The sequence below is a fragment of the Zonotrichia albicollis genome, chromosome 15 (genome assembly GCF_047830755.1).
Source record: "Zonotrichia albicollis isolate bZonAlb1 chromosome 15, bZonAlb1.hap1, whole genome shotgun sequence".
Lineage (NCBI taxonomy): Eukaryota > Metazoa > Chordata > Aves > Passeriformes > Passerellidae > Zonotrichia > Zonotrichia albicollis.
The window spans coordinates 3,196,005-3,216,760 of record NC_133833.1 but is presented as its reverse complement, the minus strand read 5'-3'; the positions used below and the strand labels follow the sequence as shown (position 1 = coordinate 3,216,760).

General features: G+C 63.9%; 5 protein-coding genes across 7 annotated transcripts; 4 read left to right on the top strand and 1 right to left on the bottom strand.

The window, feature by feature from the left end:
- The first annotated feature begins 80 nt into the window (after positions 1-80).
- Positions 81-3,366, top strand: LOC102067149 (ADP-ribosylation factor-like protein 3). Of its 2 annotated transcripts, XM_074552049.1 has the most exons (7): positions 81-780; positions 1,117-1,260; positions 1,349-1,465; positions 1,566-1,616; positions 2,303-2,488; positions 2,560-2,641; positions 3,036-3,366. In XM_074552049.1, exons 1-6 carry the CDS (start codon positions 763-765, stop codon positions 2,605-2,607), a joined length of 564 nt encoding a protein of 187 aa, XP_074408150.1. In that variant the 5' UTR covers positions 81-762; the 3' UTR covers positions 2,608-2,641; positions 3,036-3,366. The 2 variants fall into 2 exon arrangements, with proteins under 2 accessions (XP_074408150.1, XP_074408149.1); XM_074552048.1 differs by having other exon boundaries at positions 2,560-3,366.
- Positions 3,367-3,805: 439 nt separating this feature from the next.
- Positions 3,806-7,932, top strand: LMAN2 (lectin, mannose binding 2). The gene is made up of 8 exons (XM_074552488.1): positions 3,806-3,987; positions 4,068-4,186; positions 4,266-4,383; positions 4,635-4,714; positions 5,829-5,990; positions 6,682-6,796; positions 7,188-7,307; positions 7,440-7,932. Exons 1-8 carry the CDS (start codon positions 3,846-3,848, stop codon positions 7,598-7,600), a joined length of 1,017 nt encoding a protein of 338 aa, XP_074408589.1. The 5' UTR covers positions 3,806-3,845; the 3' UTR covers positions 7,601-7,932.
- Positions 7,933-8,048: 116 nt separating this feature from the next.
- Positions 8,049-10,799, top strand: B4GALT7 (beta-1,4-galactosyltransferase 7). The gene is made up of 6 exons (XM_074552487.1): positions 8,049-8,308; positions 8,510-8,863; positions 9,366-9,591; positions 9,812-9,895; positions 10,064-10,168; positions 10,332-10,799. Exons 1-6 carry the CDS (start codon positions 8,064-8,066, stop codon positions 10,485-10,487), a joined length of 1,170 nt encoding a protein of 389 aa, XP_074408588.1. The 5' UTR covers positions 8,049-8,063; the 3' UTR covers positions 10,488-10,799.
- Positions 10,800-13,163: 2,364 nt separating this feature from the next.
- On the top strand, positions 13,164-18,826 carry N4BP3 (NEDD4 binding protein 3). 2 transcript variants are annotated; one of them, XM_074552486.1, is made up of 5 exons: positions 13,164-13,542; positions 15,603-16,046; positions 16,228-16,782; positions 16,945-17,202; positions 17,413-18,826. In XM_074552486.1, the coding sequence occupies exons 2-5, from the start codon at positions 15,633-15,635 to the stop codon at positions 17,983-17,985; spliced, it is 1,800 nt and encodes a 599-aa protein (XP_074408587.1). In that variant the 5' UTR covers positions 13,164-13,542; positions 15,603-15,632; the 3' UTR covers positions 17,986-18,826. The 2 variants fall into 2 exon arrangements, with proteins under 2 accessions (XP_074408587.1, XP_074408586.1); XM_074552485.1 differs by lacking the exon at positions 13,164-13,542 and adding an exon at positions 13,811-14,001.
- A 212-nt stretch (positions 18,827-19,038) lies between these two features.
- NHP2 (NHP2 ribonucleoprotein) lies at positions 19,039-20,343 on the bottom strand. Its single transcript, XM_074552489.1, has 4 exons — positions 20,154-20,343; positions 19,981-20,050; positions 19,806-19,911; positions 19,039-19,314 (listed from the first exon to the last, which is right to left on the bottom strand). The coding sequence occupies exons 1-4, from the start codon at positions 20,296-20,298 to the stop codon at positions 19,189-19,191; spliced, it is 447 nt and encodes a 148-aa protein (XP_074408590.1). The 5' UTR covers positions 20,299-20,343; the 3' UTR covers positions 19,039-19,188.
- Between the last annotated feature and the right edge of the window lie 413 nt (positions 20,344-20,756).

Sequence of the window (20,756 nt, the reverse complement as noted above, 5' to 3'; positions counted from 1 at the left end):
TGTTGTTTGGCTTGGCTTTGCCACCAGAGTTATAAATAAAAATGTCTCTCCAAGAGTGCGTGACTCACGGTCCTCACCACAAGGACAACCTCTCTGCTGGGAAACCTGATCTGAGGATGGAACTGCTGCATGCAGGAATCAAAGACATTGCTTAATTAATGCACTTAATCCAAACGGAGAACAGATGAGCCCCTCACCCCACCTGGGCTGGGGGTGGGCTGCTGGAGAATGTGTCTGAGCCCCTCTGGTCCTGTGTCATCCCCAAGCTCCAGCTGCTGCCAAGCCAGCCTCAACCTGCTCCAGGGCCTGGTGGTTTCCCTTGGGCAGCACTGGGGAGCTGTGGCACTCGCTGACGTGGCCCCGAGCAAGCTCAGCAATTTCTTCTGCCACCCTGCAAGGGGACAGTTGGTGTTGCCTCAATGTGAGGTATCCCAGCATGTGAGGCTGTGCCAGCCCTGTCCTGGGCACGGCATCCTCCGTGGGGAGGGGGATGTCCTGTGCCCCAGTGCCCCAGCCCGGGGGGACCTGGCTTATCCCGGGGGTAGGCGACGGCGGGGCGACAGCTGGCTGGAGGATTTGCCGAGGGCATTATTTAACACTGTGGGTAAATGGAGGAACAGCAGCTAATTCCGGAGCCCGTAATCCTCTTCCTCCCCCGGGAACAACGGGGAGCGTGCCAGTCACGAACCCACCGGCGGGCCCCGGGGACGAGCCCCCGGCAGCTCCCCAGGCGGTGCCGCGGGCCGGAGCCACTCCCGGACCATGGGGGATGTGCAGAAGGTAAGCGGGGTCCGTGACATCCCACCGGCTCCAGGGGGGAGCGCAGCACCAGCTCTCAGTGCTGCCAGGAGGGCTGGCAGAGCAGGGCTCTGCCTGGGGCATGGCCCCACAGCGTGCCCAGGAGCTGGGAGTGGTCCCACACCCGGGGAGGGGGGAATTGGGGCTGGGCAGATCTGCTGTGGGGCCACCCCGAGCCTGAACACCTTGGGAGCCGGGCCTTGATGCTCGCTCAGGCCATAGACACAAGGTACCCAAAGCCAGCAGCGTGCCCAGTCCCCCCTCCCAAAGAAGGGGCCCGGCACCCCAGAGGGCTCCCCCAGCACCCCCTGCCCCCAGGGGCTGCTCTCCGTCATCCAGAGGCTGAAGGGATCCCCGGAGCAGGAGCTCCGCATCGTCCTGCTGGGGCTGGACAACGCGGGCAAGACCACGCTGCTGAAGCGCCTGGCGTCCGAGGAGGTCAGCACCATCACCCCCACACAGGTACGGGCTGCTGGGAGCCACGGGCAGGGCGGAGGGCACAGGGCACACCCATCCCCTGGGTGACACTGGGGTTTGTGTCCCCACGCAGGGATTCAACATCAAGAGCGTGCAGTCCCACGGGTTGAAGCTGAACGTTTGGGATATCGGGGGGCAGCGCTCCATCCGGCCCTACTGGAAGAAGTACCTGGGCAGCACAGACCTGCTGGTGAGTGGGGCAGCACCCCCAGGCCTGTGTGGGCCCCACAGAAGGGCTGTGCAGCCTGGCAAGGAGGAGCCCCTGACTGTCCCTTTTGTCCCCACGGCAGATTTATGTCATTGACAGCGCAGACCAGAAGCGTTTCGAGGAGACAGGGCAGGTATGAGGGGTGGCTGTGGCGTGCTGGGGCTCAGATCTGTATGGCACCACCTCTGTGGGGACGAGGGGGAGGCAAAGCTGTTCTGAATTATGGGCAGTGCTGCAGGGGGGGCCATGCTGTCCCCAGAGCTCTGAGGGAAGGCTCAAGATCTCAGCAGGCAGAGATGCCCCACTCCATGGCCCTGCAGCTCCCCCTGAGCTGGGATGCTCCAAGCACAGGGGTGACAGTCCCTGGTGAAAGTGACCCCTCAGTCCCCAGCCCTCATCCCATCCAGCACCCAGTTAGTGATACGGCCAAACAAAGGTTTATGAGCAGCAAATTCAGCTACAAACGCTGGGATTGGAGCTCTGAGAGGGGAAGGTGAGACTCCAAGTGCCAGCCCCGGCTGTTCCGGCACCAGACGGCCGTGTGGGTGTGCCAGACAGCTCGGCACTGCCAGGAGCCTCCTGCAGCTGCCCTTTGCCCAGGGCTCCCAGGGCTGGGAGGATTTCAGTGCTCAAGCAGCCCTGCATGGGGCTCCTGGGCTGATGGAGCTGCAGGAGGTGAAGCTCCTTTGGGAGCTTCTCTTCCTTGGAATGCCAAGATTCCTTATCTGCCATGAGCACCAGAGAGGAGGAGTGGGGCATTTGGAGGGCTGAGGTGTCCAGCCCATGCAGCAGCCCTGGGAGAAGCTTCTCTCTCGGCAGGAGCTGGCAGAGCTCACGGAGGACGAGTCCCTGACGGGGGTTCCGCTGCTGGTGTTTGCCAACAAGCAGGACCTGGTGACTGCAGCACCTGCAGCTGAAATCGCAGAGGGGCTGAGCCTGCACACCTACCGGGACCGGGAGTGGCAGATCCAGGCCTGCTCGGCCCTGTCTGGGGAAGGGGTGCAGGTAGGGATGAGGGCCTGTGGGCTCTGCAGAGCTAGGCCAAGGGCCTGCGCTCACATCCTTCTTCTCTCCAGGATGGGATGAACTGGATTTCCAGCCAGATCATGAACAGGAAGAAGTGAGAGCTGCCAAGTGCCAGACGGGACTGAGCAGCAGGTCCCTACGCCACGGCCAACCCCCTGGTCCCTTGGCTCCCCTTGAGCCTCGGCTGGGCCCTGAGCCTCAGACTGCCAGGCTCGGGTGATTTTCCCACCCAGTCTTCCCCAAATCAATCGGCTTCCCCTCTCCCTGCCTCCTGGGCTTCCACGGGCTCCTCACACCCCTGATCCCCTGCAGCCCCCATGCTGTTGGAGGGAAGCACATGTTCCATCGTGCTGAGGGCTTCCACACCTCCAGCACGAGAACCTGCCCAGGACTTGTGCATCCACACTGCTGTCACACCCCACAGGGGCTGCTGTGACCCCCACTGCCCTGGGCACCCCAGGCACCCCAACACGGCGCTGGCTGCACCGCCAGGCACCCGAGTGTTGTGTCCCCTGTGCTCCCGCAGGATGGGACCGGTGCTGCCTCCGTTCAGCACCTCTCGCTGGCCAGGGGAGTCCCCATGTGTGCACAGGACTCGGGAAAAGCACGAAGACAGGACCGGCCACCACCGAAGGGATGTGCCCGGTGCCGCCCAGGGGTCCCCGTACCCTGTCCCTGTTGGTACCACACGCGTTGTGTCCCAACCAGAGCTGCTGTGGCCGGGCCAGAGGTGCCCATCCGGAGGACCGGGAGGTTCCGCTCCCCGGCCCCCGCGGCTGCCGTGGCGGAGGGACAGGGGTGACCCGCGGGGCGGGGCGGGGGCTGCCCTGTGACCCTCAATAAAGCGGCTGTGACCTCCTCCATGCTGCCTCGGCCTGTCCTTCCTGAGCCCTTTATTCCCGTTGCCGTTTCCCGTGCCCATCCCGGGGCCGTTCCCGATCCCATTGTTCCCGTTCCCCGTGCCCATCCCGGGGCCGTTCCCGATCCCATTGTTCCCGTTCCCGGGACCCGTTGGGGCGGGTCACGTGTCCCGCGGGAGGCACGAGCCGCGCACGTGAGGCGGCCCGGGGAAGGCGGGCGGACTACACCTCCCGGCACGCCCAGCGCCGCCGCGCACGCGTAGAGCACGCCGTGAGGCCGCTTGGCCCCCTGCTCCCGCCTCCCGCTTCACTAGGGATGCTGCGCGCCCCGCTAGCCCCGCCCTCCTCCCCTGCCATAGGTGGACAGCGATGCCGTTCACGTCTGGGGGCGGGAGTGCAGTGAGTGGGGGTTTCTAATTGGCTGCTGCTGTTGCGAAAGGGCCTGAGGGCGGGGCGGGGGAAGGCGGAAGCGGAGCATGGCGGCGGGTGCGGGCGGGCTGGTGGCGGCGGCCGCGCTGCTGTTGACCCTGGCCGGGCCGCGCCCGGTGCCCGCCGAGCTCACGGATGGCAACAGCGAGCACCTGAAGCGGGAGCACTCGCTGATGAAGCCGTATCAGGGTGAGCGCGGGGCCGGGGGGACTCTCGGGGCGCCCCCCGAGCAGCCCGGGCTGATCCGCGCTCTGTCGGTCCCTTTGCAGGCGCGGGCTCCGCCGCCATGCCGCTGTGGGACTTCACGGGCAGCACCATGGTCACCAGCCAGTACGTGCGCCTGACGCCCGACGAGCGCAGTCGGGAGGGCTCCATCTGGAACCGCGTGGTGAGAGCCGGGGCAGGGCGGGCGGGGGTCGGCGCGGGCCTGGCGCCTCACGCCTGACGGGGCTCGGTGTCTCCCACAGCCCTGCTTCCTCAAGGACTGGGAGCTCCACGTGCACTTCAAGATCCACGGAGCCGGCAAGAAGAACCTGCACGGGGACGGGCTGGCGCTGTGGTACACGCAGGAGCGCCTGACGCCAGGTCGGTGCCGGGAGCCGCTCGCCCGCAGCACACGGGGCCCGTCCCGGACGCAGATGGGCAGGCACGGCTCGCAGCTCCCCGCTCTGGTTTCGCTAGGCTGGGCTGACGTGTCCCCGTGTGCTCTGCCCGGGCAGCAGGTGCCATCAGCCACCTGCTTGGCAGCCAACAGCTCGTACAGCTCAGAACTCTCTGAGCACACATTCTCACTTCCTTCTGTCTCTTCTTCTCTCCACTCCTCTGCGCTGTTCCAGGTCCTGTATTTGGCAGCAAGGACAACTTCCATGGGCTGGCTATTTTCCTTGATACCTATCCCAATGATGAGGCCACAGAGGTGAGTGCTCCAGGCAGCCTGTGCAGTGCCCAGCAGGCTGTTCCCTTCCTGCTCCGAGTGCTTCTCACCTGATTCAAGGAAAAGTCTCTCCCTAGTTGGGCATGGTCTGCTCTTCCTCTCCTGGGAGTTGGGAAAGAGAAGAGTCTGTGTGCATTAATGGAGATAAGCAGCTCCTTGCTCTTTCTTGTGCTGCTCTTGGCTACACGGATGTTTCCAAGGCATCTTCTCTGTGCGGGAGGGCAGGCACAGAGCTGGTGTAAACCCAGCACCACCTGCTAATATTCATCCTGAGTATTATTCCCTGACCTCTGGGCTTTGGATACTCATCCCATGATGTTTCTGCCCTTATTTTCTCTTTGCAACATGTGTGTGTCTGAAAGAAACTCCTGGACTGCCTTTTTGCGCCAGAATTCCCCATGGCCATGGGACAGATCAGTCCTGTGAGGGCTGAGGATCCATTTCTTGTGTCCTGCTCTGTGTTTGTGGATCTCATTATGGCACAGTCAGGAAACAAAACTGTGCTTTGGGGTCTGTACCATCAAAACCATGATTAAAAAGTCATGAAGCATCTGGAAATGACCCATCTCCCTGTTGCCTTGATGCTCATGGGAGGTGAATTCCTGCCTCCAGTCGTCCTCTCCTGGTGTAGGTAATCCATTGATCACAAAACCCTGTGTGTGGTTTTGCTGCTTATGTAGATTTCTGTCCATTCTGGGGCTTGTGCTCAAGGAGCAACTGGATGTGGCAGTCAGGGTAGCTGACAAGGTGGTGATTGGTCACAGGTTGGACTGGATGCTCTCAGAGGTCTTTTCCAACCTAAATGATTCTGGGATTTTTACCCAGCCACTCTGCAAGTGTGGGACACTCTGGCTGCCCTGACCGTGGAGTACAGGGTGGGTTTGTTTACAGAATCACAGGATGGGGGTCTTGAAATGGGAGCTCAGGAAGGGAGGCTCTGCTTTAGGCAGCTCTGCCTTGGTTCGGAAGCAGCTTTAGGTGGAGCAGCAGCCGTGCCCATCCCGTGCTCTGTGCCAGAGCAGGGCCCTGCTCCCACCCCGCGGGCTCCGGCTGTGCCCCAGAGCTCCCTCAGCGTGTCCCCTGTCTGTCCCCACAGCGTGTGTTCCCCTACATCTCAGCCATGGTCAACAACGGCTCCCTGAGCTACGACCACAGCAAGGACGGGCGCTGGACGGAGCTGGCCGGCTGCTCGGCCGACCTGCGCAACCAGAACCACGACACCTTCCTGGCCGTGCGCTACTCCCGCGGCCGCCTCACGGTGAGAGCATGGGGGGGAAGCTGCTCAGGGGCAGGGCTGGCTCCAACAGGGGCTGGAGATCCTGTTCCAGGCTCAGCCAGTGCTTCCATGGCACTTCCATCTCCAAAAGAGGTGCAGCCAGGCAGGAGAGTGGCATGCCAAAAGTGATTGATTGCCTGGAGAGGGTGTGCAGTGTCCTTCGCTGGAGGTGTTAATGAATCGTCTGGGCACAGTCTCTGTGATTTGGGGTGACGGTGTTCGCAGGGGTCTTAGGATGAGGGAAGAGATGAGGATCTTACTCCATGTTTCAGAAAGCTTGATTTATTATTTTATGATATATATTATATTAAAACTATACTAAAAGAATAGAAGAAAGGATTTCATCAGAAGGCTAGCTAAGAATAGAAAAGGAACAATAACAAAGGCTTGTGACTGACTGAGACAGTCCGAGCCAGCTGGGCTGTGATTGGCCTTTAATTAGAAACAACCACATGAGACCAATCACAGATGCACCTGTTGCATTCCACAGCAGCAGATAATCAATGTTTACATTTTGTTTCTGAGGCCTCTCAGCTTCTCAGGAGGAAAAATCCTAAGGAAAGGATTTTTCAGAAAATATGGCTACAATTTGGGATGGGCCTGCTTGAGCAGGGAGGGTGGAGCCTGTCCCATGGTTCTGAACATTCCTGGTGTGACTCTCTTGGTTGTGCAGGTGATGACTGATGTGGAAGACAAGAATGAATGGAAGAACTGCATTGATATTGCAGGGGTGCAGCTGCCAACCGGGTACTTCTTTGGTGCTTCTGCTGGCACTGGAGATCTCTCTGGTGAGAGGGGCTTTGCTCAGGGGAACACATGGTGGTTGGAGCCTGGATTAGGTGACCCTGCCTTGGCAGGGGGGTTGGATCTCCAGAGGTCCCTTCCAACCCTAAAAATGTAATCCTGGGATTCAAACACTGGATGCACTGGATAGTTTCCATTGCTTCCTTTGTCTGGATTGTTCACTGGGCTCTTGAAACCCTTTTGGGACCCATGACTGGGGAAAGGAGGCACCTGAGAGCTAAACAACATCTGTGGATTGCAGTTTGATACCTGGGGATGAGGGTGGCTTGGGAGGGAAGGAGACTGGACCTGGCAGAGGAGGCTCTGAGGGGTGCTCTGAGTGTGTGGACATCTCAGAGCTTCTGATGGTGTTTGCTGCTCACGGTTGTTCCTCAGACAATCATGACATCATCTCGATGAAGCTGTTCCAGCTCATGGTGGAGCACCCTGTAGAAGATGAGGCTGTTGACTGGACCAAGATCGAGCCGAGGGTCAGCCTCCTGAAATCCCCCAAAGGTGAGCCTGTGGGCTTTGGAAACCTTCCGTGGGGGATTGGGAGGTCTGGGAGGCACTGAAGGTGTGACACCCGGCAGAACTCCCCAGGAGCCGAGGTTCTGTTGGTGTCTGCAGCTGTTCTTTCCCTTGCAGACAACGTGGATGACCCGACGGGGAATTTCCGGAGCGGGCCGCTGACGGGCTGGAAGGTGTTCCTGCTCCTGCTCTGCGCCCTGCTGGGCATCATCGTCTGCGCCGTGGTGGGAGCCGTGGTCTTCCAGAAGCGCCAGGAGCGGAACAAGCGTTTCTACTAGTGGGGCACCTGTGCCCAAACCCATCTTTTTTTATGGGGAGCTGTAAAAAAACTGTGGTTTCTAAATGCTGTTTCTGAGAAATACCAGAAGTATTTTCTTACCTGTCTGTTTGGCTGTAACCCCTGCCTGGCCCTTGGCCTCCCGCGGGTTGGACTGAGGGCAGTGATGCCCGCTGGCTCCCCAGAGCTCTGGTGAGGGAGCCTGGAGGTTGCTCCCCGGTTTTTCCAGCGCTCCCCTCGCCTTGCTGGGACTTGCTGTGCTGCCCGGGGCAGGTGTGAACATGAGGGGCTGAGGGGAGGGGGTGCGAGTGGGGCATTAAAGGACTGACACCACCCGAGGCTCTGGCTCTGTGTGATGGGGAGAGAAGGGAGCGGGGTGGGCAGTGCTGAAGGGACTGGGGGGATGCAGGGAGGCAATCCTGGGAGGATCCCAAGGGCGCCGCGGGTGGCTCTGCGCTCTCGGCATGGCCGGGGATGCGGCGCGGCGTCCCCGCGCTTTCCGGCGGAGCCCCGGGAGGGGGTGGCGGTGGGACGGGACGGAGGGGATGTCCCCGGCTGCCGGTCCCGCCCCGTCCCGCCCCTTCGGCGGAAGAGAGCGGGGCCGTGTTTCCGGGGGAGCGGGGGAGCGGCGGTGCCGCCAGCGTGTCCCGGGGCCGGGGGCGATGGGCCCGGCCCGCCGCAGGGACGCGCTCCGGCTGCGCGGCGGAGGGTGAGCCCGGGAGGTACCGGGGATGTGAGCCCGGCCGCACCGGGCGGTACCGGGGATGTGAGCCCGGCCGCACCGGGCGGTACCGGGGATGTGAGCCCGGCCGCACCGGGGGTCGCACCGGGGGCTGGGCGGGCTCGGGGGATGCTGTCCCGGTGCGAGGGCGGGGGTCCCACGGTGCGCTGACCCCGCTCCATCCCGCAGGTCCCCGCCGCTGCTGCGGCTCTTCCCCGGCCGGCTTTCCGCCTTCCCGCTGTTCCTGCTGGCGCTGCTGCTCGGCTTCGCCTCGCTGCTCTGGCTTCAGCTCAGCTGCTCGGGCGAGGGCCCGGCACCGGCGGGGCAGCACCGGGGCGCTCCCCGGCAGCCCTGCCCGGCCCCGGCCCCGCCGCTGCCGCCCCACGAGGAGCCATCGTGGGCTCCGCACCGGCTGGCGCTGCTGGTGCCCTTCCGAGAGCGCTTCGAGGAGCTGCTGGCCTTCGTGCCCTACATGCACCGCTTCCTCAGCAAGAAGAAGATCCGCCACCGCATCTTCATCCTCAACCAAGTGGATCATTTCAGGTGTGGCGTCTGCCTGTGCTGAGGGGTCCTGCCCGAGGCTCTGGGAGTGCTGGGAGGGTGCTGCAGAGAAGTGTAGGACCAGGGCAATGGGATGTCAGGGGCAGTGTGTGATGCTCTCCCCAAAGCTGCTCATTCTGGAGCTCAGAGATGGACAAAGTGCTGGTGTGCTTCTTCCTTCCTTAGCAAGAATAGAATCTGAGCATAGAATCCTTTATCCTCAGGTATTTCAGCTTTATCCTTTATCCTCGGGTATTTCAGCTTTCTCCCCAGTGTCACAGGTCTGCAGCAGCAAACATACGGGGACTGTGGAGGTGAGAGACAGGCCACGGGGTGTTTGGCAATGCTGTCACCCCCAGCTCACTGTGCAGGATGCAGAGCTGTGTTTGCATGTGTCCCTGTTTGGGGACCGGTCAGAAATTGAGCATTGATGATTGTGGCAGGGGGATGTGGGGACAGTGGCTGCTCTGCTTGGTGGCACTGAGAGCCCCCAATCCTGTGGCAGGTTTAACAGGGCATCCCTGATCAACGTGGGCTTCCTGGAGAGCGGCAACGACACCGACTACATCGCCATGCACGACGTGGATCTCCTGCCCCTCAACGAGCACCTGGACTACAGCTTCCCCGAGGCAGGGCCCTTCCACGTGGCATCCCCCGAGCTGCACCCGCTCTACCACTACAAGACCTACGTGGGTGGCATCCTGTTGCTCACCAAGCAGCACTACGAGCTGGTGAGCTCCTGGGTGGGATGTCCTGGACAGTTTGGAGCAGCAGCTATGGCATTGTCATGGTGAACTTGGGAAGTGGGGATGGAAATTAAAATGGTTTGGGGACAGGGCCTGTGGTCTGAGCTGCTGGGGGCTGGACAGGGGAGGCTGGGCTGGTGTGTGCTCCTCTGAGGCTGTGGAGTTGTGCTGGGCCTTGGCTGCTATGGTGCTGCTCTCGTTGCAGTGCAATGGGATGTCCAACCGCTTCTGGGGCTGGGGACGGGAGGACGATGAGTTCTATCGACGTATCAAAGGAGCTGGTCTCCAGGTAAGGGGTCTCTGCCCCCTCCTGCCTTGAAATTGCCCTTTTTTACATCTCTTCACCTGTCCCTCACTGTGACCACCCAGTTTGGGGTGTGGGGAAAGCAGCCCTGTGCTCCAGCGGCTGGTGCAGGAGTTTCCCAGTAGCTTTATGGAAGCTCTGCTCTTCTCCCAGGTCCGTCGTCCCTCTGGAATCACAACTGGATATGAGACTTTCCAGCACCTGCACGACCCAGCCTGGAGGAAGAGAGACCAGAAGCGCATTGCTGCACAGAAACAGGTGAGAGCTGTGGTCCAGGAGAGCCACAGGACCTTGGGGCTGTGGTCACCGTGTGCTCTGAGCCCTCCTTGCTCCTGTCCTCCTCTGCCATCTCTGGCTCCCTCCCCGGGCCCTGGGTGCTTCTCCCTGCCAGCCTGGGCTGAGCAGTCTCTCTCTCCCTCAGGAGCAGTTCAAGGTGGATCGGGAGGGAGGCCTGAACAACGTGAGGTACCGAATCGAGTCACGCACGGATCTGAGCGTGGCAGGAGCCCCTTGCACCGTCCTCAATGTCCTGCTGGACTGTGACATGAACGAGACCCCGTGGTGCACGTTTGGCTGAGCCCATCCCCTGTGCCAGTCGTGGCTCTGTGCTGGTGCCAAGGCTCCCTGGCTGCCGTGCAGCTGCCTGGAGCAGGCAGGGGTTTGCAGCGGATGAGCGTGGCAGTGCTGGCGAGACACAGAGGAGCAGAAGGGGCTGAGAACTGGACTTTGCTGGGAGCTACAGAGGAGGCTGAGAGTGGGACTCGCTGGTGTCGCTGCAGGCGCTGGTGCTGCCTCCCAGGGCAGTGCAGGACGTGGCTTTCCTGTGCTGGACGTGGCTGAGCTGCCACGCAGCTCTGAGGACAATAAAGAACTGTCAGGGCACCTGTGAGTTGTGAATGCCCTGGGCTGTGCTGGCACCACTCCATTTTCCTGTTCCCTTCACCTTCCCTCAGCACACCTGTCCTGGCTTGGCCCCAGCTCCTCTCTGTGTGACAGGTGAGCCCTGAGCTGCTCTGGCTCCGAGGCCAAGCCAGTCTGAAATGGGCTCTGGGAGAGAGATGGTGCCTCTTCAGTGCCCCCAGGGCTGGGCTGTTGGCATTTCACTGCAGGAAGTGGTTGTGGTTGAGCCGTGCCCAAGCCCCAGCATCCACAGCCCTGCTGGGTGTCAGCACTTGTAGGCCAGGACCTCTCTGGGGTGAGGAGGAGAGTTCTGGCTGTGCTTGCCTTGCCTTGCCTGCCTTCCATGTGTGTGCTGCCTCAGCCTTTCTGGGGGGGTTGGAAAATCGGATGTCTCCTCTGGGGTCTTGGCACAGGTTGTGGGTGCTGCTGCCTCCTCAGGCTGGGCAGACCCAGCTGAACAGCCAGTACCTCTCTGTTCAGCCCCACCACTAGCTCTGGCACCAGGCCCTCTGCGTTTCCTGGCCCCTTCTGTCCTCGTCTCCTGCCTGCCACTTCCTGGAGTGGTTGCTTTGCATCCTCAGAGAGAAGCTGTTGCCATCCTGGGAAGATGAATAGCTCCAGAGAGGAGGGAGGGAGGGAAAAAAGCATCAGCCAAGTGCAGGGCTCATGTACCCTGTAGGGGCTGTGGGATGGGGTGTCTGGAGGGATCTGGTGCCCCCTTTCTGTGCTGCTCTGGAGCTGGGAGAGGAGTCTGGAGCCCTGGGACAGGGTGTCAGGGTGGTGCAGGATGGTGAGGATCTGCTCTGCAGCGTGGAAGCAGCAGGCTCAGCCTTGGGGCACTGCGGGGCTGTGCTGTCCAAGAGCTCCTGGTGGCCTCTCCAGCCTGCTGGCTCCAAAGCAGCTCTGGTATCTGGTATCAGGTGTCTTTGTGCTGGTACCTGGCATGAAGGTGCTGGTGAGCTTGGACAGCTGCTGCACTTCTCCACAGGTGTTCCAGGACCAGCCATGCCCTTGCTGTGGGCAGCCAGAGGGAGAGACTGGCCCAGCAGCCCCACTCTGCCTGTCCATGGCACAGCTTTGGGATCAGCCATCTGTGTGGCAGCCCCTTCCTGGTGCCTGAACCGCAGCCAGGGCTGGTGGAGGCACATCAAAGCATTTCTCTGTGCCGTTCCAAATAGATGACACAAATTGGGGCAGGTTTCATGGAGACGTGGCTGTGCAGAAACAGAGAGCATATGTGCACCTCGCACTTGGCTCAGCGCTCCAGGCTCCTCTCCCGCTGCCTGGCAGCTTTTTCTCAGCTGTGCTCGCAGCCCCCTCATCCCCCGGTTGCTTTTGTGGAAGAGGCACCCTGCTGGAGACCCGGCTTCCTTTTATAGCCCTGAATGTGACTCGGAGGTCGCTCGGCTCTGCTCCCCCCCCACGCTTCAGTTTCGGCAATGGCCCAGCGGGAGGGGATGGAGTTTTCCCCATTGCCTTTCACGGATCACACCCTGCCTGCCGTCCCAGGAGCCCTGCAGAGCCCAGCCAAAGCCTCCCGGCGTTCTCATGCTCTCAGCAAGCCCGAGGAGAACATCAGGATGCTCAGGGGCAGAGTGGGCCCCTGGAGGGCCAGCCCTGCCCCTCTGTGACCCCCCCATTCTGGGGTCCCAATTACTGTTCAAGCAGGGGCAGCAATTGATGGCTTTTATTGCCAGGTTGTTATAAAGTGGATTGTTCCAGAGCTCTTTGCTGGTGGACTCGTGGAATTGCTGTAGTATCTCAGAGGGGAGCACAGGGTGGGTGAGGCGAGCAGAGAGAGGGGACTGGGGAAAAACTCAGAGGAAGCTGAAGCATCTCTGCCTGGAGGAGGTGACATCCCTGGCTGTGCAGTGACCCGGGCAGGGCCAGGCTCCCTGTGGAAGCTGCTGTCCAGGCAGACGTGCTCGGGGTGTGCAGCCCGAGGAGGAGCAGGAAACGGGGCAGACGGGCAGAGGGGTGAGGCTGTGAGCAGCATCACCCCGTGAGCTGAACCCGCATCGCTGAACCCGCCCGGTCCCAGCCCGTGGGGTGATGCCAGCGGGGCCCTTTCAGAGCTGAGCTCCAGGCAGAGGGCCAGGGCATGGCAGACAGTCCTGAGGCCAGCAGGGTGGGACACTGCACCGCTGGGAAGGGCTCCCGTGCTCGGAGGCCGCGCTGGTGCCTCAGGAGCTGCGGGGAACGGGGGCTGAGGCCCGAGGGAGCGGAGCGTGCCTTGGCAGCGCACCGAGCACGCTGCCAGCTTGTGAGCCCGGCGAGCAGGGAGCGGGACAGTGTGTGCGTGTGGGAGAGCGCTGGCAGCACAGCTTGAGGACTCGGGTGTGCGGCGGAGGGAGCTGGCAGCGAGCGGGCAGCGGGCGCGCCGGGCTGGGGACGGGGCGGTCCGGGCCGGGCACAGACGGTACCGGAGCAGGGCTGCTGCTGCAGTGTCCTGCTCCCAGCGACACCGCTGACCCGGGCCACCCGTGCCGGGAGCCTCGCTCCCTGCGGCTGCCAAAACCGGCTCCAGGATGTGATTCATGGGGATGGAGCGTGTCCCGTCTCACTGGCGCCAGGCCAGGCGGGAACCCCACGGGGGTACGCTGTGTTCCCCGGGCTTTGTGAGGCTCCTGCCCACCCGCGGGTGCTGCTGCGAGGGGGGGACACGGGGTTGCCCTGCTGGAGGACGGCACAGAGAGTGTCCCGTGGAGTCGAGACCCCTCTCCACGCCGCAGGTACGAAGCAAATTATTTCTTTCCACCCTTGGTGGGCGATACTCGGGAATACCAGCCCGCCTGTCAGGGGTTACCGGGAGCCCGCCGGTGCTGCCGGTCCCGGAGCTGCAGCTGGGGGGATTTGCGGGGCTCTCCCCGCCATTGGGAGGGGGTTCCGCGCAAGCGGCGCCGCACGCAGCCAGCGCGCCCTGCCCTGCCCCGCCCCGATGGTGGGCACGGCCGGGCCGTCCCCCTCCTTCCTCCTCCTCCTCCTCCTCCTTCTTCCTCCTCCTCCTCCTCCTCCTGCTGCTGCTGCTGCTGCTGCTTCCCGCCCCTCCCGTCCCGCCGCCCCCGCGCCGCGATTTGCCGGTGCCGGCTCCGCCCGCCGCCCCGCGCGGCCGCGGCCGAGGGGCGCGTTCAAACGCGGCGAGGGAAGGAGCGCGGAGCGGAGCCGAGCGGGACCGCAGCGCCGCCGGCATGGTGAGTGCGGCCCGGCCGGCCCCGGCCCCATCCCCATCCCCCTCCTCCTCCTCGCGGCCAGCGGGGCTTTGTCCCGGGCTCGGGCCCGGGCACCGGCTGCGCCCTCCGCCCTCTCCGAGCCGGAAATTCCGGCGGGGCCGCGGGAGGCGCGGAGGGGCTGCGCGGGACCCGCGCCCGCCTCCCTCCAACCCTGGGTGGAATGGGAATGGGAAAGGGAAAAGGTTTGTGGCCGTATCCTGCCTGGGCACGGCTGGGATCGGGAGCAGAGCGCGAAGGAGCCAGGCTGGCCGGACCGGTGTTTTGCCGCCTGGAGGGTGCTCCCCTCCCTGCCGCGGGCAGGACACCCCCGGGCTCCCCCGGCGCTTCCCAAACCTCCCACAACCTGACCTACTTCCTCGGCCGCCTGTGCCGGGAGGAGCCGCTGCGGGGCTCGGCCGAGCTGCTCCCCAAAGCCGGGGGCTGGATGTGCATCCTTCCCCCCCTCCCCAGCATGGGAACATCCCCGTCCCCCATCCCCGTGCGCGCCCGGTGGCCCCGCAGGCAGCCCCGATCCTTCCGGAGGGTCCATCCCCGGTGCCCTTGGTGGGGTGCCGGTGCCCGGAGCAGGTGTTGGGCTCGCAGAGGGAGGTGACAGCGCAGGCCGGGAGCTGTCAGACAGGTTTGTGCGTGGCAGCAATTAAAATCGGGGTGTTTGTTTACCCGGCGCGTGGTGCTGAGAACCAGGGCAGCTTCCTGGGTGTAACCCGGCCCCGGAGCCCTCGGCGAGGCTGGGAGCGGTGCTGGGGGCTCTGCCTCGCCCCTGCCACACTCTCTGTGTCCCCTGCACTGATGTGAGGCCATCGTCCCCTCCCTAGCGCTGGGGAGCCACAGCCGAGGCCGAAGGCATCCTCTCATCCTTCCTCCCCCGGCCACCTGCGCAGGAAGCTGCATTGTCCCGTCAGCATCCTGCCCCTTCCCACCGCCCTCCCTCGCCATGTCCGGCCGCGGGGTCCCCGGCACGCAGCAGCAGCAGCAGCTGGGCTGTGGCCGCCTGCTCCCTGCCCGGGCTGGGGAGGGAATGCTGTGGATGGAGGATGGAGGGGGCTGTGTGGGGTTCCCCTGCGAGCTGCAGAGCCCGTGCCACCCGTGCTGTGCGGGAAGTGTCCCCGCGGTGCCGCAGAGTGCCCATCCCGGGGAGGCCAGGCTGGTGGGCATCCCCAGGGGCGTTTTGGGGCGGTCTCCAGAGGGGGTCCGCAGCCGGAGGTCCCGGCGGGGAGGTTGGTGCCGCCGGGCCGGGGCTGGCGCCAGGCCTGGGCAGGTGCTGCCGGTTACCGAACTCGCCCGCCTGGCTGGGCGGCAGGTGCCTGTTCTGGTGGCGGCCCCGGCCGCGGGCGGGAGGTGGGGCTGGGTGTGGGAGGAGGCGCTGCTCCGTGGTGGGGGCAGCGGCGGGGAGCCCCCGCTCCGTGCCGGCTGTGCCCTGTCCCCCGGGAAGCCGCGCGGGAGATGGCAGATCCATCCCGGTGCCAGGAGCCCGTGTGGACCCTTGGGGCTGGCTGGGAAAGGGGGTGCCGGGGGTGTGTCCCGGCTGCCCGGCATCGCTGACTCTGTCTCTTCCCCGGCAGCGCTGGTTCTGGGCTTTTCTCTAATTCTCCATGGCAGCAGCACAGGGTCCTGTGACCTGTGAGCCCGACACGCGTGTCCTCGGCACCTACCTCTCCTCGGAGCCCGTCGGCGTGGTTGGCAGCATGGGCAGCGTGGGCAGCCTGGTGGAGAAGCAGGATCTGTCCCCCCTGGAGCTGCGGGCCCCGCTGGGCGGCTCGCGGGGGCTCCGGCAGCCCGACGGGCTGCTGCGCAAGGGGCCGAACCAGCGGGAGCTCTTTGGGTACCTGCACGGGGCCAAGAAGGAGACGCGGGCGGAGCGGAAGCACCAGACATCGGGTGCCTGCTACAAGCGGGACTACGAGAGCGACCGCGAGAACCGATCCCCCGAGCGCTGCTCCCGCGAGCATCACCGCGGGGCCGACTTCTCCAAGAGCTCCCTGCCGGAGCGGGGCCGCTTCGACAAGGTGAGGCTGTGAGAGCCTGAAATACAGCCTGGTCTGCGAGAGGGTGGGGATGGAGCAGGATGATCTGCACCCTTTTGGATGGGATGTGGGGGTTTGAGAATGTTCAGGGATATGAAGCTGGGAGTGTGGGGGTTCTCTTTGGGTGTAGAGGCTCATGCTTGACCTTGCTCTTGTTTTTCAGTGTCGTATCAGGCCCTCGGCCTTCAAGGCAGTGGCTGGGAAGGGGCTGGTCTCCATGCAGGGCCTGTCCTCGTCCAAGGGGCAGAAGCTGTCCAAGAGCAATGGGAGCCTGCACACGCTGCTGTCGCAGAGCAGCACGGCGGCCCCGCAGCACGGCCCGCTCCGCACCCACCTGCTCCACGCCATCAGCCTGGATGAGGCCTCTGACTCCAGCCACAACTCCATCCAGAGCTTCCCCTCCTACGGCTCCCGCCTCAAGCCTGCCCAGAGCCAGTTCAGCGCCTCCATGGGCCACATCAACCACATCGGGGGCTCCCTGGACAGGGTTTCCCGGAGCCCCAGGGATACCCTGGCCCCTGAGAAGATGCCCCTGTCCTGCAAAAGCATGGCCACCCTGAGCAGGCTGCAGAGCCCCGGCGAGCCCCCACCGCCCTACGAGTTCTCCTACTCGCTGGAGGACGCGGTGAAGCAGCTGGAGGACCGGCTGCAGGAGACGGGAGGGGAGCTGAGGCAGCTCAAGAGGAGCCTCAGCGAGACTGAAGACCCCTTCACACAGGTGAGCTGTGCTGGGATGTGGGGGTGGAAGGAGCAGTGAAGGAGCTGCCGTGGTGGGTGATGGGCTTGGAATGGCCAAGCACGGGAGGATCAAATATCTCAGGACCTCTTGGGGTCCCTCCTGGGGCTGCAGCCGCTCACCAGTGTCCTCCTGTGCTGGCAGGCGTTTGAGGACAAGCAGCGGCTGTGGCTGGACGAGCTGGAGGACCTGAAGCAGATGTACATGGCCCGGCTGCAGCAGGTGATGCAGCAGGCGCAGCGCGGGCAGCGGGCGCTGCAGCTGCAGCTCTACAAGGCGCAGCAGGAGAAGAAGCGGCTGCAGGAGGAGCTGAGCCTGCAGCAGTGCCAGTGCGAGGAGAGCAAGCTGCGGCAGCCCCAGGGCGAGCATGGCAGCCCCAAACTGGAGGAGACCAAGTGGGAGGTGAGTCCCCTTCCTTTCCTTCCTTTCACCACCCTCCTGGCTGTGGGGCCAGGATGGGGGCAGCAGTTCCCTGCTCTGGTGTCACTCAGGGTCACAGTACAGGTGGGTTGAGCCACGTGTGGTGCTTATGGTCTCTCAGGAGGACAGCCTGAGGTGCTGCCACCTCTGGGGTCCTGCTCCCCCAGCCTCACTGCTCGCTGTGCCCTGCAGGTGTGCCAGAAAGCAGCAGAGATCTCCCTGCTGAAGCAGCAGCTCCGGGACACCCAGGAGGAGATGGCTCAGAAGCTGGGGGAGATCTTCAGCCTGAAGACGCAGCTGCGGGAGGCCAAGGCAGAGGTCCAGGCCAGGGACTCGCAGCTGGCACAGCTGGCAGACTCCTTCCAGAGCCCCCCCGAGCCCGGCTCCTCGCTGCCCCTGGGCGATGACCCCATGCCGTCGTGCCAGGACTTCCCTGGCTGCGAAACTGATGACTCCAAGTGCCGGGGCCTGCAGAGCGACTCGGCCGAGCCCCTGGAGCGGCAGGTGGAGTGGCTGTGGGCAGAGCTGCTGCGGGAGCGGCGTCAGGGCCAGCTGCAGGCCGTGAACTTTGAGCTGGAGAGGAAAACGTGGCAGGAGGAGAAGGAGAAGGTGCTGCGGTACCAGCGGGAGCTCCAGGCCAGCTACATGGAGATGTACCACCGGAGCCAGGCGCTGGAGCGGGAGCTGCGGCAGCTGCGGGCGGAGCCCAGGGATGTCAGGATCGATTCGCCCTGGATCGAGCGGGTGGAGTCCTCCAAGATCTGAGGGACGGGACGCCAGTGGGACCGAAGGGGGAAGGTCTCTTGCCGCTGCAAAGGGACGATCTCAGGGTGTGCACAAGGACTGGCCCCGCTCGGCGCTGCCCTGGCCTGAAGGACCCATTGCCACAGGGGAGCTTCTCCTTCTTGCAGCACCTCAGGCCCTTCTGGTGGGGTCTCTGGAGGGCGGGGGGTCATCTGTGCCAGGGTGGGGGTCTTGCATGTGCTCCCTGCTCTGACTCCAGGAGTGTTTGCCCTGTGATTCCTTCTGCCATGAGGGCAGAAACCAAGCACCCTGTGAGACATTCCCTGTCCCTCCTGCTCTGCTGCCCCTGTTCCTACAACCCATAACTTAATGTGAGGAGAAGCTGAAGCCCTGTCCCCCACCCCACTGCCTTGCTGCTGTCTTGTCAGCAGGGCCCTGGGGCTGGTGGTGCCTCTGGGCAGGCAGAGGAGGAAACCCCGAGGAGTTCTGGTGCTGCTGGGAGGGGGCAGCTGCCCCAGCACCTCTGCTGGGGCTTCTCGTGCCCCCAGTGTGGAGCTGCTCTGCAGTGGAGGTGGCTGGTGCAGCTTTCTTCGGGCTGAGATGGGGGAATGCCTTGTGCAAGGAGGGATGGGAACTGGTGCTCTGCCACACTGGGAGGAACTGGGGTGGGAGAAAGGACTGGGGCATGTGCCTGAGGTGGGGCAGAGCTGGGGTCCCCCCTCCCAGGGGAGGTGAGGGGGAGCTGGGGAGCCCAGAGGTGCTGGAAGGAGAGCCCCACACTCTTGTGTGTGTTACAGCAGAAACACGTGAAGGCCGGGCCTGGCCCCACACCCCATTCCTGCAATAAACTTGTATTTCTCTCTCCCAGCCTTTGCTCTGCTTCCCTCGGGGTCGGGGGGCTCCTGGCTGTGAGTTTGGGGGTGTGGGGCCGGGCTGGGCGGTACAACGGGCGGGGCATTGCCGTGAGTCACGGTGGAGCCCGGCAGGCTCCCGAGGCAGCCTCACCCCTGTCCCCGCTGTGCTTTAACCCAGCCTGGACCCCCCAGTCCTCCCCCGAGCACCAAGACCACTCTGTACAAACCCACAGACACCTTTATTGACCTCACAGCACTCAGCATCCCCCCATCAGTCCTCTGGGCAGAGTCCCCAGAAACAGCCGTGCGGCCCCAGGCAGGGGGACAGGGACCTGCCAGGGCCCCGCAGGGCAGAGCCCGGCCCCGGCTCTCACAGCGGCAGGGGAAGGGCCGACACCTCCTCCAGGCACTCGTCGTAGGCCTCCTGGTACTCCTCGTGGGGCTTGATCAGGATGACACAGGTCGGGCGCTTGGAGCCGGCTGCAGCTCCCAGGTCCTGAGGGAACACAGGGAGACAATGGGGGGCCAGCTCCCTTCCCGAGGTGAGAACCTCAGGAACCTTTTCCCCAGCTTGTCTCCTACAAACTGGGCTGGCAGAAGGGACTGGCATCTGGCTCATGTGCCATAATTCTTCCCCAGAGTGGGTCTACAGAGCTGCCTGCACCAGGGCTGAAGCTCCAAAGACCCGACTGCCCCCCCAAGAACTCCCTGTCTGCAAAGGAGCCGACCCCAGCCCACAGAAGCCTGGCAAAGATGTGCTGGCTCTGTCCCGGAGCTGCTGCAGGAACTCGATCATGACAAACAGCTCTGTGATTCCACAGTGGGACACTCGTACACCTCTCCCCGTCCCTTCTGTGCCTCAGTCAAACACCGAGTTCTTTATTCAAGCACCGGATCTGCACCTCCCGGGAAGGCTCCGGCCACAGCCCGGGCTCCTCACCGTGCTCCCTGTCACCAGGGCCGGTTCCTCCCCCGCCTCACACTCACCGTTTTGGAAGGGACGTACGCGTACGGGAGGCTCCTGTCCTCGCACATGATGGGGATGTGGCAGTACACATCGATGGGCAGCGTGTCCCCGGCCAGCACCGTGATCCTGCGGGCACAGCCGTGTCAGCGCCCGGGCCGGGGCCGCGCGGGCCCGCGGGGCCAGGGCAGCACTTACCCCTTCTCGCCCTTGTTGATGAACTTCTGCACCTCCTTCACGCCGCGGCGGAGCTGCTTGTGCTTGGTCGCTGCAAGAGAAGCACGGCGTGAGGGGCTGAGTGAGAACCGAGCGTGCGGGACCGCACCGCGCCACCGCCATCACCCGGCCCCTCCCCGCTGGCGCCGCCGGACCTTTCCTGATGCACTTGAGGAGCTTTCGGGTGAGCTTGCGGGACGCAAGCGGCTGCGCGATGGGGTTCAAGAAGTCGAGCTGCTCCCGGTACGAGAGCTCCGGGGTCGCCTCCGCCTCGGCCGCCTCCGGCTTCTCTCGCGCCATGGCCGCCACAGGCCGGATCCGCTTCCGGGGCGCGCGCCGCGCCGCGGCCGGGACACACCCCCGCGAGCTCTCCGACAGCCAATAGGAACCGCTCTGGCAGTGACAGACAGCCGGGACGACCAATGGCGAGCGGTGTTTGGAGCATTCCCGGCCGCGCGCTCCATCCCGCGTTTCCCACCCCCGGTCCCGGTTCCAGTTCTGGACCCGGTCCCGGTTCTGGACCCAGTCGCAGTCCCGGTCTCAGTTCCAGTCGCGGTCCCAGTCCCAGTTCTGGCCCCACTCCCAGTCCCAGTTCTGGCCCCAGTCCCAGTTCTGGACCTAGTCCCAGTCTCAGTTCCAGTCGCGGTCCCAGTCCCAGTTCCACTTCTGGACCCAGCCTCAGTCCCAGTCCCAGTTCTGGCCCCAGTCCCGGTCCCAGTCCCAGTGTCAGGCAGGCCGGGGCAAGCTTCAACACGGGC

What these genes read in the sequence shown, in the direction of transcription:
- LOC102067149 (XM_074552049.1), top strand. An exon ending in TGGGCAGCACAGACCTGCTG is followed by an intron (nt 1,466 to 1,565) that starts GTGAGTGGGGCA and finishes TCCCCACGGCAG; the next exon opens with ATTTATGTCATTGACAGCGC. An exon ending in TGTCTGGGGAAGGGGTGCAG is followed by an intron (nt 2,489 to 2,559) that starts GTAGGGATGAGG and finishes TCTTCTCTCCAG; the next exon opens with GATGGGATGAACTGGATTTC.
- LMAN2 (XM_074552488.1), top strand. Translation starts at nt 3,846, where the DNA reads ATGGCGGCGGGTGCGGGCGGGCTGGTGGCGGCGGCCGCGCTGCTGTTG. An exon ending in GCTGATGAAGCCGTATCAGG is followed by an intron (nt 3,988 to 4,067) that starts GTGAGCGCGGGG and finishes GTCCCTTTGCAG; the next exon opens with GCGCGGGCTCCGCCGCCATG. An exon ending in GCTCCATCTGGAACCGCGTG is followed by an intron (nt 4,187 to 4,265) that starts GTGAGAGCCGGG and finishes TGTCTCCCACAG; the next exon opens with CCCTGCTTCCTCAAGGACTG.
- B4GALT7 (XM_074552487.1), top strand. Translation starts at nt 8,064, where the DNA reads ATGGCCGGGGATGCGGCGCGGCGTCCCCGCGCTTTCCGGCGGAGCCCC. An exon ending in CTCCGGCTGCGCGGCGGAGG is followed by an intron (nt 8,309 to 8,509) that starts GTGAGCCCGGGA and finishes TCCATCCCGCAG; the next exon opens with GTCCCCGCCGCTGCTGCGGC. An exon ending in CCAAGCAGCACTACGAGCTG is followed by an intron (nt 9,592 to 9,811) that starts GTGAGCTCCTGG and finishes CTCTCGTTGCAG; the next exon opens with TGCAATGGGATGTCCAACCG.
- N4BP3 (XM_074552486.1), top strand. Translation starts at nt 15,633, where the DNA reads ATGGCAGCAGCACAGGGTCCTGTGACCTGTGAGCCCGACACGCGTGTC. An exon ending in AGCGGGGCCGCTTCGACAAG is followed by an intron (nt 16,047 to 16,227) that starts GTGAGGCTGTGA and finishes CTTGTTTTTCAG; the next exon opens with TGTCGTATCAGGCCCTCGGC. An exon ending in TGGAGGAGACCAAGTGGGAG is followed by an intron (nt 17,203 to 17,412) that starts GTGAGTCCCCTT and finishes TGTGCCCTGCAG; the next exon opens with GTGTGCCAGAAAGCAGCAGA.
- NHP2 (XM_074552489.1), bottom strand. Translation starts at nt 20,298, where the DNA reads ATGGCGCGAGAGAAGCCGGAGGCGGCCGAGGCGGAGGCGACCCCGGAG. An exon ending in ATCAACAAGGGCGAGAAGGG is followed by an intron (nt 19,912 to 19,980) that starts GTAAGTGCTGCC and finishes CTGTGCCCGCAG; the next exon opens with GATCACGGTGCTGGCCGGGG. An exon ending in CGTACGTCCCTTCCAAAACG is followed by an intron (nt 19,315 to 19,805) that starts GTGAGTGTGAGG and finishes GTGTTCCCTCAG; the next exon opens with GACCTGGGAGCTGCAGCCGG.